This window comes from Sciurus carolinensis, chromosome 2 (genome assembly GCF_902686445.1).
Source record: "Sciurus carolinensis chromosome 2, mSciCar1.2, whole genome shotgun sequence".
Lineage (NCBI taxonomy): Eukaryota > Metazoa > Chordata > Mammalia > Rodentia > Sciuridae > Sciurus > Sciurus carolinensis.
The window spans coordinates 160,607,228-160,623,167 of record NC_062214.1 but is presented as its reverse complement, the minus strand read 5'-3'; the positions used below and the strand labels follow the sequence as shown (position 1 = coordinate 160,623,167).

At 34.4% G+C, this 15,940-nt stretch overlaps 2 protein-coding genes across 2 annotated transcripts in view; one reads left to right on the top strand and one right to left on the bottom strand.

The window, feature by feature from the left end:
- Positions 1-44: 44 nt before the first annotated feature.
- On the top strand, positions 45-7,716 carry Trmt5 (tRNA methyltransferase 5). The gene is made up of 5 exons (XM_047540075.1): positions 45-164; positions 1,269-1,924; positions 3,837-3,961; positions 5,271-5,922; positions 6,245-7,716. The coding sequence occupies exons 1-5, from the start codon at positions 160-162 to the stop codon at positions 6,328-6,330; spliced, it is 1,524 nt and encodes a 507-aa protein (XP_047396031.1). The 5' UTR covers positions 45-159; the 3' UTR covers positions 6,331-7,716.
- Positions 7,717-9,764: 2,048 nt separating this feature from the next.
- The window catches only part of Mnat1 (MNAT1 component of CDK activating kinase), a 234,022-nt gene continuing 227,846 nt past the window's right edge, over positions 9,765-15,940 (bottom strand). The window contains exon 8 of the mRNA XM_047540017.1: positions 9,765-10,219. Coding sequence (XP_047395973.1) covers positions 10,099-10,219 — 121 coding nt within the window. The 3' untranslated portion in view covers positions 9,765-10,098. The remainder of the gene's footprint in view (positions 10,220-15,940) is intronic.

Below are 15,940 nucleotides of genomic sequence, written 5' to 3'. Positions count from 1 at the left end.
TGCGCTCCGCCCTTCCGGGTTCCGGAACCGTACTAGGGCGAGGGAAGAAAAGAGAGAGTGGCGTGATTTGATGACGCTACCCGCTTCGCGGCGAACAATGATGATGTCATCGAAGGCCCGTCCAACCATTTGCGACCCCTTTTCGAGCTGCACCAGAGCATGAGGTGAGAGAGATCTGGTCTTCAAGCCAGCAGCGGAGAGACCCCGGAATTGTGAAGGTGCAGTTGGTTAGGTGGCGGCCGCAGTGCCCTTGATAGTGCGACTCGGGGGCGACACCAGTCCTCTGGGGCGGCTTGTCGCCTTGTTCCGCTGGCGCGCGAAGTGCTGCGAGGCCACCTACCCTCCCGGTTTAGCTTAGGTTCAAGTACTGGGTAATGAGCAATCTTCTTAAAATGCCATTTGATACAGCTTTTAACCGCATTTTACAAATGGGACACCAGGACTCAACCCAGGATCACCCACCTACTTAAATGCTAGACGCAATTTGAATCCTGAGTGAGATTTGACTTTGTCGCTTTACAGGATTCTGGGGCAGGGCCCTTTCCCCTTATAATTACTTGTTTGGTATTTTAGAAACAAAGTGAGTGACAGTGCTTAAAACATTCAGGAAAACTTTGTCCTCAAAGTAAATTAGACTCTGGTTTAAAGTTAGGACGTGTGGCAGTAAAGCACAGAGACAACAACCTAACAATATACTGTATTAGAAATTAAAGCAGTTAGTTCACCCTTACCTGGGTTTAAGTCCTTGCTTGGCTACTTACCAAGGAAGGACCCTGAGTGAGTTAACTTTCTTACACAGGTCATTTACAAAATGAGGATGCAATACTACACACCTCCCAGTATAATATAGCATCTAATACAATAAGCACCCACAAATATATCCAGTAGCACCATATTGCTATTGGTAATATCATACATAATAACCAATTCATTTAGAGATGACACTTTGAATTAAATCTCAGGCTTCCAATCCCAAATATATTCTGTAGAAAATCATAGATTGAGAGGTTTGTTGAGTGTAGGGAGGCAGATGGATCACATTAATAATCCTCTGTGGTAGCATAAGGTGGGCTGAAAGTGCAAATTTATTATTTACTTTTTATAAAAGTCATTAACAGAGAGGCTACTTCTTCCATACCATTAAGTTTTATTTATGAGAATTTAGGTTATTTGAAACTATTTAGTTTTTATTCTCAAAAGCCATTATGAATGTGTTAATTTGTAGCTTTGTGATACTTTTTAAGTGAATGTTTTTGTTGTTTTTTAAGAGTTCTATGGAGGCCATTTGTTTTCTCAAGAAGACTTCAGAAAGTGGAAAACTGTAACACAACTGTATCAGAATTGTTGATTCCACTAGCATGGACAACAGTCACACAGCAGCTTAGGAAAGTACCTGATATTTTCTTTTGGGGTCAAAGAAAAAGATTCTCAACCATGCCAGAAACAGAAACAAATAAAAGAGACTCTGAGTTATTTTCACCACCTTCTGATGTCCGAGGAATGACAAAACTTGATAGAACAGCTTTTAAAAAGACAGTCACAATTCCAGTGCTTAAAGTGAGGAAAGAAATAGTCAACAAATTGATGCGATCTCTTAAAAGGGCAGCACTGCAGCGCCCAGGCATAAAGCGAGTGATTGAAGATCCAGAAGATGAAGAAAGTAGACTAATTATGTTGGATCCCTATAAAATGTTTACTCATGATTCCTTTGAGAAAGCAGAACTCAATATTTTAAAGCAACTTAATGTCAGTCCACAGATTACTAAATACAGTTTAGAACTAACTTATGAAAACTTTAAGTCAGAAGAAATCTTGAGAGCTGTACTTCCTGAAGGTCAAGATGTGATTTCAGGGTTTAGCAGAGTTGGGCATATTGCACACCTGAATCTTCGAGATCATCAGCTCCCCTTCAAGCATTTAATTGGTAGGTGTGTTGTAATGATATTCATGTACTACACAATAATTGGCAAATTCTGTTTTCATTTCTTAAAATTATTTTTTTTTAATACCAGATTATAGAACCAGGACAGTTTATCATTGTAATTTTAAGCCAGATCTCCAGCTACATACCCTTTCCAGAGTCAGCAGGCTCTACATACTGGTCCAGGCTTTTGTGTACACCAATACAAAAAAATATGTTCTAGAGTTCTTTTTGGTACATGCAACTATTCGGCCCTTGGGACAATGTTCGGTACTAGGTTTCATAAATTTGAGTATTTTATAGTCAAAAGTACAACACTGTTTATGTGTTCATTGATTCAACTAATTAAACCTATATGTTATGCACCATACTTTGTTTTTTAGTGTTCTTAGCTTTTTAGAAATAATGTTTATGTGTGTCCTGTCTCTAGCTCCAGGTCTAAACATGAGGCCTTTATTCTTTAGAATAAGGGTCAGAAGACTAATCAAAATTGTACTTACCCTCATAGAAATATTTGATGCCTATGCATTCTTCAGATTACATTTTAAGAAATAGAGTAAATTTCAGAACTTCTGGGAATTACTTTCAGCTTTAAAAGGTGTAGTATTCAGTATTTTGCATGGATAGAATTTTAGAACTATGCTGTTAGGCATTTCCTTTGTTTTTATTGATGAAAGGGAGTGATAATGCATAATGGTAACATAATAAATATTTAAGCAGATCCTTATAATTGTAACTGATATCAAGTGTAGGATTTCCTATAGTCATTATCTACCCTAACTCAAACATTTCTATCTCATTTCTATTTTTAACCTTTTATAAAGGGCACTCAAAAGTTAAAATTTCCATACAGTAGTAATTTTAAAGCTTTTACCATAGAACTTCAGAATTACTTTTTATTTTAAAAATTTCATTCCTTATTTAAAACTGATTTCTATCCTCAAAAATTGTTAGTTATCTGAAGCAGAATAGAATAAAAATAATGATTAATTAGAGTTAGATATTCAGAATCAGGTATCTAATTATCAGAGAAAAATTAGACAAATTCTCGTATTTCAGCATATTTCTGTTACTGAGTACTTTTTACTAACAAATTATCTTTCCTTATGCAGCGAGGTAGCATATAACTTTGATAAACTTCTAAAGCGCTGACAAAAAAGACTTCAATTAAAGAGCAATATGCCATTTCTGATGTACTTTATAGCTTTTTGATGTGATATATGACAAAACAAACAACTAAAGTAAATAATATTTTATTTAGAGAACTCTAAAGAATCTTATTTTTTGCTGTTGTTGGAAACACTGTTTTGCTGACGTAGATTTCCCAAAGTGTAGGCACTGGTTTCAAACCCACAGTAAAACAAACATTTGGTTTGAGGCCAGTGGGGACAGGCAGATGTTTTTGCTGGTGTTTCCTGAGACCATTTGTTGTGTCTTTGTATTGCTTCTTTCTATTCTTTACAATTCCCTATGGTCTACCTTTTGCTTAATTGATGTGTTGGTACATTTGAGAAGATTTAGTAAAAACATGGAAAAATAAGCCAGGTGTGGGTGGCACATGCCTGTAATCCCAGCTACTTGGGCAGTTGAGGCAGAAAGAATGCAAATTTGAGACCATCCTGGACAGTCTGGCAAGACCCTATCTCAAAAAATAAAGGCTGGGGACATAGCTGAGTGAGCACCATGGGGTTCAATCCCCAATTCCAACCCCTCCCCCAAAAGTACCCATATATTTTTTTGTATTAGAGACTGTCAGATATTAATTTTAGTAATCTGTTGAATCTTTAGAATCGTGTGCAGCATTACATACATTACTTTTACATCTTTGAACCAAAGGAAAATACAATTAATATTTTCACTAGCTTTTATTCTGCAATCAACAGGCAATTTTTATTATGAATTTTTCATCTTTTAGGTCAAGTTATGATTGACAAAAATCCAGGAATCACCTCAGCAGTGAATAAAATCAATAATATTGACAATACATACCGAAATTTCCAAATGGAAGTGCTATCTGGAGAAGAGAACATGATGACCAAGGTACAAAATATTTTGTTTTCTCCTAGTATGGTATATATCAAGAATAATGTTTAGAATCAGAATAGATGAAAAAGATTAAAAGTATTTATAACATCCAATATTGATGAATAAGTAAAATTGTGAGCACTTACATGTACTATTAATGGAATGATATTCACAGAAAAGACTTTTCAAAGGAACTGGTTAAATTCTGGTACAGTGGGCTACTCCATCATTAAAGATTTTTTAAGCTCTCTAATTGTTAAAATAAATTGCCCATTGACAGGTTGAGTGACAAAAAAGCAAGTTGTAGAATAAAGACATATATTTAAACCTTCCCTGTTACACCCAGAGAAACTTTTAGTTGACAGAGACTTACAAAAACATTTACAGCTCTGGAACAGTTGATGAGGTTGGAAGGGCAAAAAAAAATGCATACAGATTTGGAATTAAGGTCCAGGAAAGCAGGAGACAGAAGATATATTTTTATTGGATTTATATAAGTTAGGAACTTTCTGCTCTTTGGTTTTTTTTTCTCCATAAAATAAGGGACTTAATACAATGGCTGAGTCATATTCCATGGCTACAATTTTATTTTTATATTCTGTCTTCTAACATGTCTGTGATAGACCCAAAAGAAATTACTTTTGTTCAAGACTCAGCACCACTGTATATATTTAGTTTATCCATGAAAACTGAAATTTGGGAAAAGAAAGAATATGGGAATGATTATTCTGTACATTGGCTCTCATTTATAGACATGAAATTTGCAAAGTTCAAATAACTGTCTAAAAATAGTAAAATACCTCAAAATTTAATGACACAACTACCATGCCTCCATTTTACTAACTGAAAACTAAATAAAGAGGAAAGCTTGTTTGCAGTGCTATCTGCAATTTAGTTTAGCTACACACCATAAAGATGTGTATGATGTGCTATTTCAAATGATGGTTTTTCCCTTTCCATCTATGACATAAGACTCTAATTAAGCCAGTCAGCCAATTGGCCTTTCCGAAAAATTCCTCATGTAATTTGGAAATGACTCCATGGTGTTTTGGAATTTGGGTAGATGACCATTTGGCACATTGAAGAGATGGCTTTCCTTATTTAAAAAAAAAAAAAAAAAAGGTCCAATTCAAGATATTAACTGGCCCCAGGAATAGCATAAACACCAGAATTCTAATTAAAATGTCTTCAAACACATTATTGTTTCTCTTTTAGTAGTAAATTTAAATGTGTGTGTGCTCATGTGATTAGGCACAGCTCTCCAATATCAGTGGCTGGAATTTAGGACCAAGAAGATTGACTGAGAACATTATGACTTTTTCAGGTTCGAGAAAACAACTACACCTATGAATTTGATTTTTCAAAAGTCTATTGGAATCCTCGTCTCTCCACAGAACACAGCCGTATCACAGAACTTCTAAAGCCTGGGGATGTCCTATTTGATGTTTTTGCTGGAGTTGGGCCCTTTGCTGTTCCAGCAGCAAAGAAAAACTGCACTGTATTTGCCAATGATCTCAATCCTGAATCCCATAAATGGCTGTTGCACAACTGTAAATTAAATAAAGTGGACCGAAAGGTGAAAGTCTTCAACTTGGATGGTAAAGACTTTCTCCAAGGACCAGTCAGAGAAGAGTTAATGCAGCAGCTGGGACTGTCAAAAGAAAGAAAACACTCTGTCCACATTGTCATGAACTTGCCAGCAAAGGCTATAGAGTTTCTCAGTGCTTTCAAATCACTTTTAGATGGGCAGCCATGCAGCAGTGACCTCCTTCCCATAGTGCACTGTTACAGCTTTTCCAAAGATGTTAATCCTGCTAAGGATGTTCAACAACAAGCTGGAGCAGTGTTAGGCATTTCCTTGGAGGCTTGCAGTTCAGTGCACCTAGTAAGAAATGTGGCCCCTAACAAGGAAATGCTCTGCATCACCTTTCAGATTCCTGCTTCTACACTCTATAAGAACCAGACCATAAATCTAGGTGAGCATTTTCTGGAGAATTTAATGAAACTATAATACCTTGTAGCTTTCTTTGGAATATACACTACTAAATTTGGAAATAAGGAGATTGCTTCAAGTTCATTATTTTGGTTCAAAACCCCTTGCCATTCTGTTTTGACTTGTTTCTCAAAATGTTCAATTAAACAATGCTATTTCATTAAAATAATAAATCCATAGGAATGTTATTTTATGTCTAAATTAACCATATTATAATTCTTAAAAATGCTTGTATTTTTTTTTTTTTTAAATATGTTCAGCTGTTAAGAATCTTATCTAAAATACATTTTCTGCATTTATTACAGAGCATGGTGAAGATCCACCTCTTAAACGGCAGAAGACAGATAATGCCTTTTCAGAAGGAAAAGCACAAATTGCTTCAAACACTTAATTGGAAATATTTTCTCCATCTGCTCACTGAACTTATGTGTAATAAAATACAACTTATGTGACTTCATAAAATTGTAGCATTCAGTTACTCTATTATTGAACCCTTATATTTTGCCCTGTTTTATAAACTGAGTGTTATTAAATTAAACTAAATGTGCTAACTATATTTTTATCTAAATTATAATATGTAATTATTTTATAATCTAAATTATATCTGTTCATCAGGTAAATACACTTATTGTCTGTCTTGGGAAAATGGTTTTTGAAGACAGTAATTGCTGTCTAACTAGGAAGGCACTAATAACACTTTTTAGTCATCTTTTGTGAAAGAGTATAGTTATTTTACATAACTACTTCTCTAGTACTAATTATCACTATAAAAAGTCATTAAAAAATGATATTACTTAGAGCAGGGACAGGCAAACTATATCCTGCAGACTACATCTGGCCTACCACGCCTTTCAGGCGTTCAACATTGAGAGTGCATTTTGTGACATGTGAAAACTGTATAAAATTTGAGTTTCAGCATACATAAAGTTTTACTGGAACATACCCTACTCACGTTTTCTTACTGTCTATAGCTGCTTTCTTGATAAAGCAGCGAAGTGAACACTGCAACAGTCTTACTGTGACTCATCTTCACACTGTTGCTTGCCATACTACAAATCACAGTGACATGGATGTAGAAACTCTACATTTTGAATGCCATATATAATATAGCCCAGCCACAAATTCTTTTATTATCAGTACACACTTATGTTAGGAAAGAAAAGTGGACTTGGAATGTTGTGCTTTGGAAGCACAGTGGAGTGTGAATTATTTCAACATTGAATTAGATGACAAAAATCTATAGCTAATTGAAAACCATACAATATACATTGATATTACCAGACAAAGCAATTGTCACAGTTTGGTCTTTCCCAGAATGTTATGTAGTTGAAACCATATAGTATATATCCTTTTCAGGAGTGAGTTAGAGCCCTTCTTTCTTACTAAATGCATTGAAATTCAAAATTGTTTTGAAACTCAACCCACGTACTGTACATTGATGTCAGGTTGGAAAAGTACACATATAAATGATGTTCATGTCACCCCTTAGACAAAATATATGGTAATTGTAAAGAAAACAATACATGCTTCATTTAGTATTTTAACCCTTACCCTTTTCACTTAGAGTGGAGAAGTAAATGTTGTTATTATTTCATTATTTAAATCTAGGCTCACCCTAAACTTTTAGATGTGATCTACAGTATCCTCTTGATGAATCCACTAGGAAAATAACAGCTGGAAAACGCATTAGGTACATTTTTTTTAAATTTTGTTAACTTTTTAACAGATTCTTGCCACCTTAATTGGATTTTTAAAATTATTTTCTTACCACCTGTGAACCATCAAAAGATAGCTTTTAAGAGATGCTCTTAGATGAAATATTTGTGTATTCCATTCTTTTGATATCTGCTTAAAAGGGGAGGTAGTTATTAGTAAAATCATTTCTATATAATGACTATCTCAGAATTTCTCAGGATATCAACAGGATCATTTAGTTGATGTCATTTATGTCCCATAGAAGATCGAGATCCTTGTTCTGTAAAACTTCCTAAAAGTCTTAAGAAATCTGACAACCCAGACCTGGTTTTAACAGAGCTGTTGTTTGTGTATTTAACAGTTTAACAATTATCTCTACAGCATGGACTCTGGAGCCTGACCACTTGGGTTCAAATCCCAGCTCTGCTGTTTTTAAGTTGTATTGACTCTTGGCAAGTTACTTAACTTGTGTTTCCTCATCTGTTAAAATGGGGGAAATAACAGCACTCTTGTAAGGATTAAGTAATTTATAAAGCAGGGAGCACAGTGCCTGGCAAATATGTAATACAATAGTTTATCATTTCTGCCATAGTATTGCAAAATGTTAAAAGGCTTGGGATTTAAATTGGTGGAAGATTTGTACAGTTTTTGTGTTAGGAATTCACTGGAAGGGCAGGAGATAAGCACATCAGTTTGGAATATTTCTGTTGTCATTAGGTTATCTTTTCACCATTCCATTTCATTTAATAGGTCAGTTAACTTCTAAGGTAGACTTAAATCAGTTTTTAAAGCCTTTGAAATGTTTTATTAGTTCATTCTCTTTATTATTTTTGTGCCAGAAGGGATTTAACCCAGGGGTGCTCTACCACTGAGCTATACACCCAGCCCTTTTTCATTTTTATTTTGAGATAGGGTCTTGCTAAATTGCCAAAGTTGGCCTAGAACTTGTAATCCTTCTGCCTCAGCCTCCAGAGTTGCTGGGATTAGGTATATACCGCTATGCCTGGCTTATTCTCCTTAAATACATTATTTTTGCAGTTGAATGCCGCAAAGCCTCAACTGTGAATTAAACATTCTCACTATTCTTTGAACAGATTTATAGGTTGTGGTATTAGAAACAAATCTTCCATTGGGGAATACCTAGTAGATAAAAAGAATAGGATAGGCAGCCTGGCAGAGTGTAGCTAGAACAGGACTTAGATTAAAAACAAACCAACCTGTTCTAATTCTGGCTTTCTACTAATTTGTATATATGATCTTGGCCTAGTCAATTATTCAATGCCTTGGTTTTCCCATTTTATCAAAGATAGAGGTGTTATAAAAATAAAGATGTACCCCTGAAATTAATCCCTGTGAAAGGCAATGTCATTACACACAGATATTCCACCCTAATGTAAGAAGACTTGTTTTATATAACTTTCCACCCATACAACTGAATTCTGTTGTGTTAGTGATGTGACAGGAAATCCTTTAATTTCCTTGAGATGCTATGTCTCATATGCAGTGGCCTATGTAACAGATTTATCCAAGGTATCTGAGATACTACAAATATCCATCCTATTCACAACCAAACTCTTAAAGCAAAACCTGGGTATAATAAAAGCCTTTGATGTTATCAATGGAAAACTACATCATAGCCTAAATTTACACATAGGGAAATTTCACTTAAAATGTATGTTTTCCAGTCTCCAACATTTCGTCATAAAATGAGCTCACATTGGAGGTGAAAGGTGCCATTAAGTATTAAGTTTTACTAACTTAGTTCTTTGAATCTGTCATTAAAGCAGGTTAATGTTAATGCTGTGCTCTGGTTTATCCTGCATGTGCCTCACAGCTGGGAACCATAACACCTTGATCAAGGTTTCCCTCACTTTGCACTGCTGAAAATGGGCACTGAGTTCTTAATATTGAGGGAGTGACATTATCACAGGTCAGATTTTACTTGCCACAACCTGCTGGTAGAATGGAATATATCCCACTTGTCTGGACTAGTATTAAGAAGACATTAGAAAAAAAGAAATTTTATGAGAAGAAATAATAGACTTGGATATTAACACTGAATGTTGTAATCAAAATGGCATTTTAAAATGTGTTCAAGTAAAATACTGCAATGAAAGAAAAACCACAAAATGTACTATAAAGTCTACTTTATTTTTAAAAAGATTTTACAAGTCTGTCAACCTCAAACATACATGGGTGAGTTATTATTTATTCCTCTCATCAGATGAGGATCAATGCCTCAGTCCTGTCAGGAAAAAATATATAAGTAAAAAATATATCTTTTTCACAAATAAGTATCCCTTATTTTTCTCAGTTTAGTTCTGAAATTTTCTCTTTATAAATACTTTAACACAGCTGCTAGTGATAGTACTGTTGTGCAGCTGCATATGGCTATAATTTTACAACGTCTGCTTTACTTTTCTAGTCCTCCACGGTCTAAATCTTATAAATGGAGAAATAAAGGTTAACTGGGGTGCCAGAAAAGTCCACTGAATGCATCCTGTAGTGCTCTGTGACAAGCAAGAGAAGAAGTATAGCCTCCAGCAAGGTCCTGTGGAGAAGCAGCTCTGACATGGCTTAAATACCTAGGAAAAAACAACAAGAAGAAAGTTTAGCACTGATGTAAAAAGCACATATAAATTGGTAACATTTTACAAAGCAAGAGTAAAACTGATTTCAATTTTGAAGAGGAATTCTGAGACCAAAATGTTCAGGTTTTTCTTTTTTTCTTTCTTTTCTTTTTTTTTTTTTTTTTTTGTTCAGGCTTTTTATAAGTGAATCATTACCTTTCAAAAGGAAACACCAAATGTACATGGAGTGTCTACACTAGTACTCAATTACAAAGCAAATTAATGTTTAAAAACAGTTCTGAAGGAGGTTTCACAGAAAATACTTGCTATTAAAATGTTTACTGCTTCATACTTTTTGATGGACTGATTTGTTGGCTTTTGTTTGGGCACCTAACAAATTCTCTCCTTTCTGGCATGCTCAATAAATATACAGGGGGCTGGGGTTGTGGCTCAGTGGTAGAGCTTTTGCCTAGCATGTGTGAGGCACTGGGTTCTATCCTCAGTACCACATAAAAATAAATAAATAAAAACAAAGGCATTGTTTAAAATAAATAAATAAATAAACAGTAGCACAACACTACTATAGTACTAATATTTTTACATAAATGCTTTAAAGCAAACTCCTAAATATGTAAACAAATGGGGCAGGGGAGAGAGAACATACTGGTCCCTTCAAAATTTTGTATTTCAAAAGTAAGTATATTTTCTCCTTTGCAGGAAAAGAAACTAGAAAAATCACAAGTTCAAGAAAAAATTTTTAAATCATAGCTAACCCATTTTTTAAAATAATTTAACCTTTATTATTTATTTATTTGTTTTTATGTGGTGCTTGGGATCAAACCCAGTGCCTCACCTGAGCTAGGCAAGCGCTCTTCCCCTGAGCCACAACCCCAGCCCCAAGAAATCTATTTTTTAAAAAAATCTCTTACACTGAGTCTGAAGTCAAAATAATATCTCATATAATAAGTACAAAAGAGTCTTTGGTCTCAAAAGACAGGACAGGGCTGGGGTTATGGCTCAGTGGTAAGAGCACTTGCCTAGCACATGTGAGGTACTGGGTTCGATCCTCAATGCCACATAAAAATAAATAAATAAAAGTATTATGTCCATCTACAACTAAAAAATATTTTTTTTAAAAAGAGTGTGATAGACACAATTTTTCTTCAACTACAAGCAGTCTTTTTAGCAATTAAAACTTTCTATCTTGATGAAAATAGATAAAACAAGCCTAAAAATAGGACAATCCTAACCGGAGGGACAACTATTTAACATGACTACCAACACTGCTGGAAAACAATTTTTATAGCATTGCTTTAATGTCTGGTTAGGAAACCACATTGTTTCTTCAGGTCTCAGGAAGTAAAGCAGCTTCACCCACTTTAGAATTATGGGTATAGCAAATGAATAAATCAGGTACCAGACCATTTTAATAACTTGGAACGTTTTCTACTCATTCATTCAAACTTCCTGTGTGTCAAGATCTTAATGCATGAGCAACTTATTATTTCTAACTTAATAACAAGTCAGTATTTTATTTGTATCCACGTTTAACAAGCTTGTGTGATTGAAAAGTATATGGTAACATAAGAGACCAAATAGAAAACGTGCTCAAAATAAGATGCAGGTTAAGCTTTTGGAATTGGCTAGAATTTATTCACATTGCCACAAATCAAGGTGATAACTCAATTCTTTGCTTCTCTGCCAAGGGTGAAACAAGAAAGAGGAACGTAGAAGGGAATATTTATTGAACAATGATCTAAAACTATTTTGGTACTATATTTGTAGCAGGACAAAATATCTGCAAATGCAACTCCAAAATTTGTATACTTATTTTAAAAATTACTCTATGCTTTTATATGTAATCTTTATATACATAATATATTACTGTAGTAAATACTGCAAATTTTTTGAAAAAATGTAATGCTCTTCTATATTAAACCATTTTAAAATATATATAAATAGAAAATGCAAAGGATGAGACAAAAATATTTAAATAAAAGTTTTGATATTTTCCCTATATCCCTTCTTACATACTATCCTAGGATGCATCACACTTTGTATACTACCCATTATTAAGCTGCTACTGTCAAATGTTTGATAGAGCCTTAGATCATGCAAGATTTAAATAGGGTTTCATAAAACCTACCACATGGTTATAAAGTTATCTGCTTATAACCTCCCAGGACATAATAAAATGTCAACTGTTAATATTCTGATGCATAAGAAATGAGGTATTGAGTCATCTCAAAAATCTTTAAAAAAAAATCAACCTGCTTTCAAAGGGAACTCAATAACCATCATACAAATAGTAAGTGAGTAATATTTTTACAGGTAAATTGGAAATGAAATGTTCCATTCCTGAAACAAGTTTCTAGTGAATTTTTAACTACACACCAGATGATGTGGCTTTCTTTCCTCAGATCCTCAAAAGGAAAGCATATCTTAGCTCCAATGGTTGTTCATTCATTGCAGAAACCACATACCACAAAGTGTCAACTGTAAGAAGTCAACTATTACAAAATGACAATTGGTTTTCATAGCTGAGATACAAACCACTGTACAGTTAACTGTTTTGATTAATCACATTTTGGTATAGCTTACTTCTGGGAAAGTTGAGTCATACCATCTCTGGCTCGGCAATTCCAGCATAAACTTGCAGTGTGCATACAACTTTTTATATGCTATCCTGAGAAACCTGAAACAGCTGCACCGCTGGCAGGAAAACACAGGACCACCAGTAAAATATCCAAAACAGTTGCATCTTTTAATTTATGACTGTGCACTGTTTCCATAAAGAGTATATAAAACAGTTCAGCTTTTATAGGTAAAATGTAATAAACAGTCATACTCATAGAGGTCATAAATGTATTTTAATAGTTTATCTTAAATGATTAGTGTTTAAAAATAGTATTTCTTAAACAGTCATAATATAGAGCAATGAGCAAATATTTTAAAATTTGAATTATTAAAGCTAAGTTGTATGATTCTCACGCCAAAATCAAGTCAATTAAAATTTATTTACATAGCTCTGAAGAAAATGCACTCCCCCTCTAGCAATCACTCACATTAAACTTGTCTGTGAGTATGAGAATTTAAGAGTCCTGCCTATTTATATTGCTGTTTCAGATTTCTAGGTCTGCACAAAACTGTTACTGTTAAGTATTTCTAAATATTTTCACCATGGTAACCTATATTAATTCCAATTTAAAAATAAAACACCATTTTTATTCAATTGTGGTATTTTCTAGGTACTGTACTTCATGTTCTTAAACCCTTTAATTATTGTGGTATGTCCAAGTATTTTAAAAGATCTGTTACACTGAAACCACACAATGAGAATTTAGTAGTTTTCTGACTTTGTTACCCTAATCCTCACCTGTGCTGTTTTAAGTCTTTCATGATTATTAAAAATACATCACTGAAAAAGGATTCTTGGAGTTTCTGGCAGAGGTGAGTATCACTTCATGCACACCATCATATAAAAGAATGAGGAAGAAGTCTTAGCCAAATTTAGTTCTAAAAATCAAGCTCAGCTGGGTTTTGGAGGCTAGTGGTATAATTGCTCTATTTAGCCAATCCCAGAACACTATTTCTGTTTTTCATGGGTTTACGTTAAATATGTGTAAAGCTTATAAGCAAAAGCCAGTAAAGAAAAAGTGGTTTGCTTATTTCGATACCTGTACCTATTTTCACTGAAAGGAGACTGAACTCACGGTTTTTTTAAAAAATCATACCTTTGATTATTTTCTAAATAAGTTTTTTTTAAGAGGAATGTTTTCAAAAATATGTATGTCTAATGTAATTCTTGGACAAAGGGCATCTTATGCTGTAATTCTACTCTGTTTAAAGTTGCCTTCCTTTGCTATTACCCACCAAAATTTGTTCAAATAGATTTTGGAGAAGAGGGGCGGAAAAAGGAGCAATGGATCCTGAGAGTAAAGTAAGAAAGAACTAAGCATAGAACAACACATTTGAAGGTTTATTCCTAAACTTGATTGCCTACACTCTTTTCTTCCTGATATACATAGCAGCTTTTACTCCCAAAGAAGGTGGTATAATTTACACTTGGCTTCAGACAGACTTCATTTTCTCAGTCCCTTAACATAAGAAAGTGTCTCTGAGATTACTCTTTTATCCTTTCTTTTAAAGCCGAGCCCTATATTGACCATCTGGCCCAAGTCTTGTCTCAGCTCATTTTAGTGCTATTCAACAATGCTTTGAGTTCTTAGCTAGGGGCAGAGGGCAGGGGTTGTCACTCAAGACCAAGAGGCATCATTCTTCCCCTCCAGCCATAACCTGTTCATGATAATCCCTGAAACATACTGGTTCCAGAGAATCTAGAATTCTGTAAACTTAAAGTAAAATAAAAACTTGAAGCTCATATTTGTTCTCTCAACTTCAAATTATCAGGCCATATAAAGAGTTAAAAACAGACTGATTCAAACTAAGAAATGCAGTGAACTCTAGAGATTAAGACTCTTTACAAGATGACCCATGTTGTTCTTCCTTCCTTCCTTTCTATCATGCATTAAACACCAATTCCAAACATATCTGTGTCCCAAACCACAAAATTCAAAGATAACTGCCCATTAAGAGAGATCACCTAGCTGCCAAAAGCTGCCAAGATCAAGAACTGTTGTAAGAAGTTCAGCCAAAATTATAAAATATTTACATTAACAATCCAAAGTATACTTCAGTGAAATTTAAAAACAACCAGAGTGCCTGTAATCCCAGTGACTCGGGAGGCTGGGCAGGAGGATCACAAGTTCAAAGCCAGCCTCAGCAACTTAGCAAGGCCCTATTAGCTAAGAGTAGCTAATTGTCCCTGTTCAAAATAGGACATAAAAAGGGCTGGTGATGTGGCTCAGTGGTTAAACATCCCTGGGTTTAAAGGGTGGGGGTGTGGACCAGAACAATAGGGTACTCAGACAGCTCTCACTAAAAATCAGAAACATTTCTAAAAACTAAGGTTAGTGCTTATGTGACCTAAGTGAATCACAATATCAGAATAATAGACAAAACTGTCTACAGATGGGGATGGATAATCATACATTCTAAGATAAATGGGGAAAGGCATTATAATTCAGATATATTGTTCATAATTCTGAGGGTGGTTTGGGTAAAAGCACATGGTTTCAGGGACTCCACTTTTAAAATGTAACAAATTTCCACAGATAGACATCATGTTACTCTCTCTTTATTATCTAGTCAGCAGGTAAGAAAACAAGGTGAATAAAGAAATTATTACAGCTGATTGCACATTTATACCAAAAGGTGTTAGTATAGAGTAAACAATTATGCCAGAGATTTAGACCATCCAAACACTAAAGCTCAGATTTAGAAATTAAAAATCACAAGGTGTCCAAGCACTCAGCATGACTTACTACTCTTCATATTCTATAACTGAAAATGGATTATTCAAATGACCTTCTGACTTAAAACTGAAGCAAAATGCAATTTATTGCTATCAAATTTATGCATACTAGGTGTTTTAGGAGTGAGTAGCTATTACTGAAGTTAAGACAAATTACATAATACGAGGAATACTTCCTTGATTTAAGAGTGAACTACAGAACGTATAGAGGATATAGGTACTTGGGTGTAATATACTCCATGAACAATATTGTTGGAAGTGTTGAATATCTCAAGTGATAGGTGTCTAAGGATAGATTCTGTCTATATAATACATACAAACACAGAATATCTCAGGAATCAGTTGTTACGAAATAAACTTAG

Bases quoted from the DNA above. Each gene is read 5' to 3' on its own strand.
- Trmt5 (XM_047540075.1), top strand. The intron at 3,962-5,270 runs GTACAAAATATT...TGACTTTTTCAG, and splicing joins AAGAGAACATGATGACCAAG to GTTCGAGAAAACAACTACAC. The intron at 5,923-6,244 runs GTGAGCATTTTC...CATTTATTACAG, and splicing joins GAACCAGACCATAAATCTAG to AGCATGGTGAAGATCCACCT.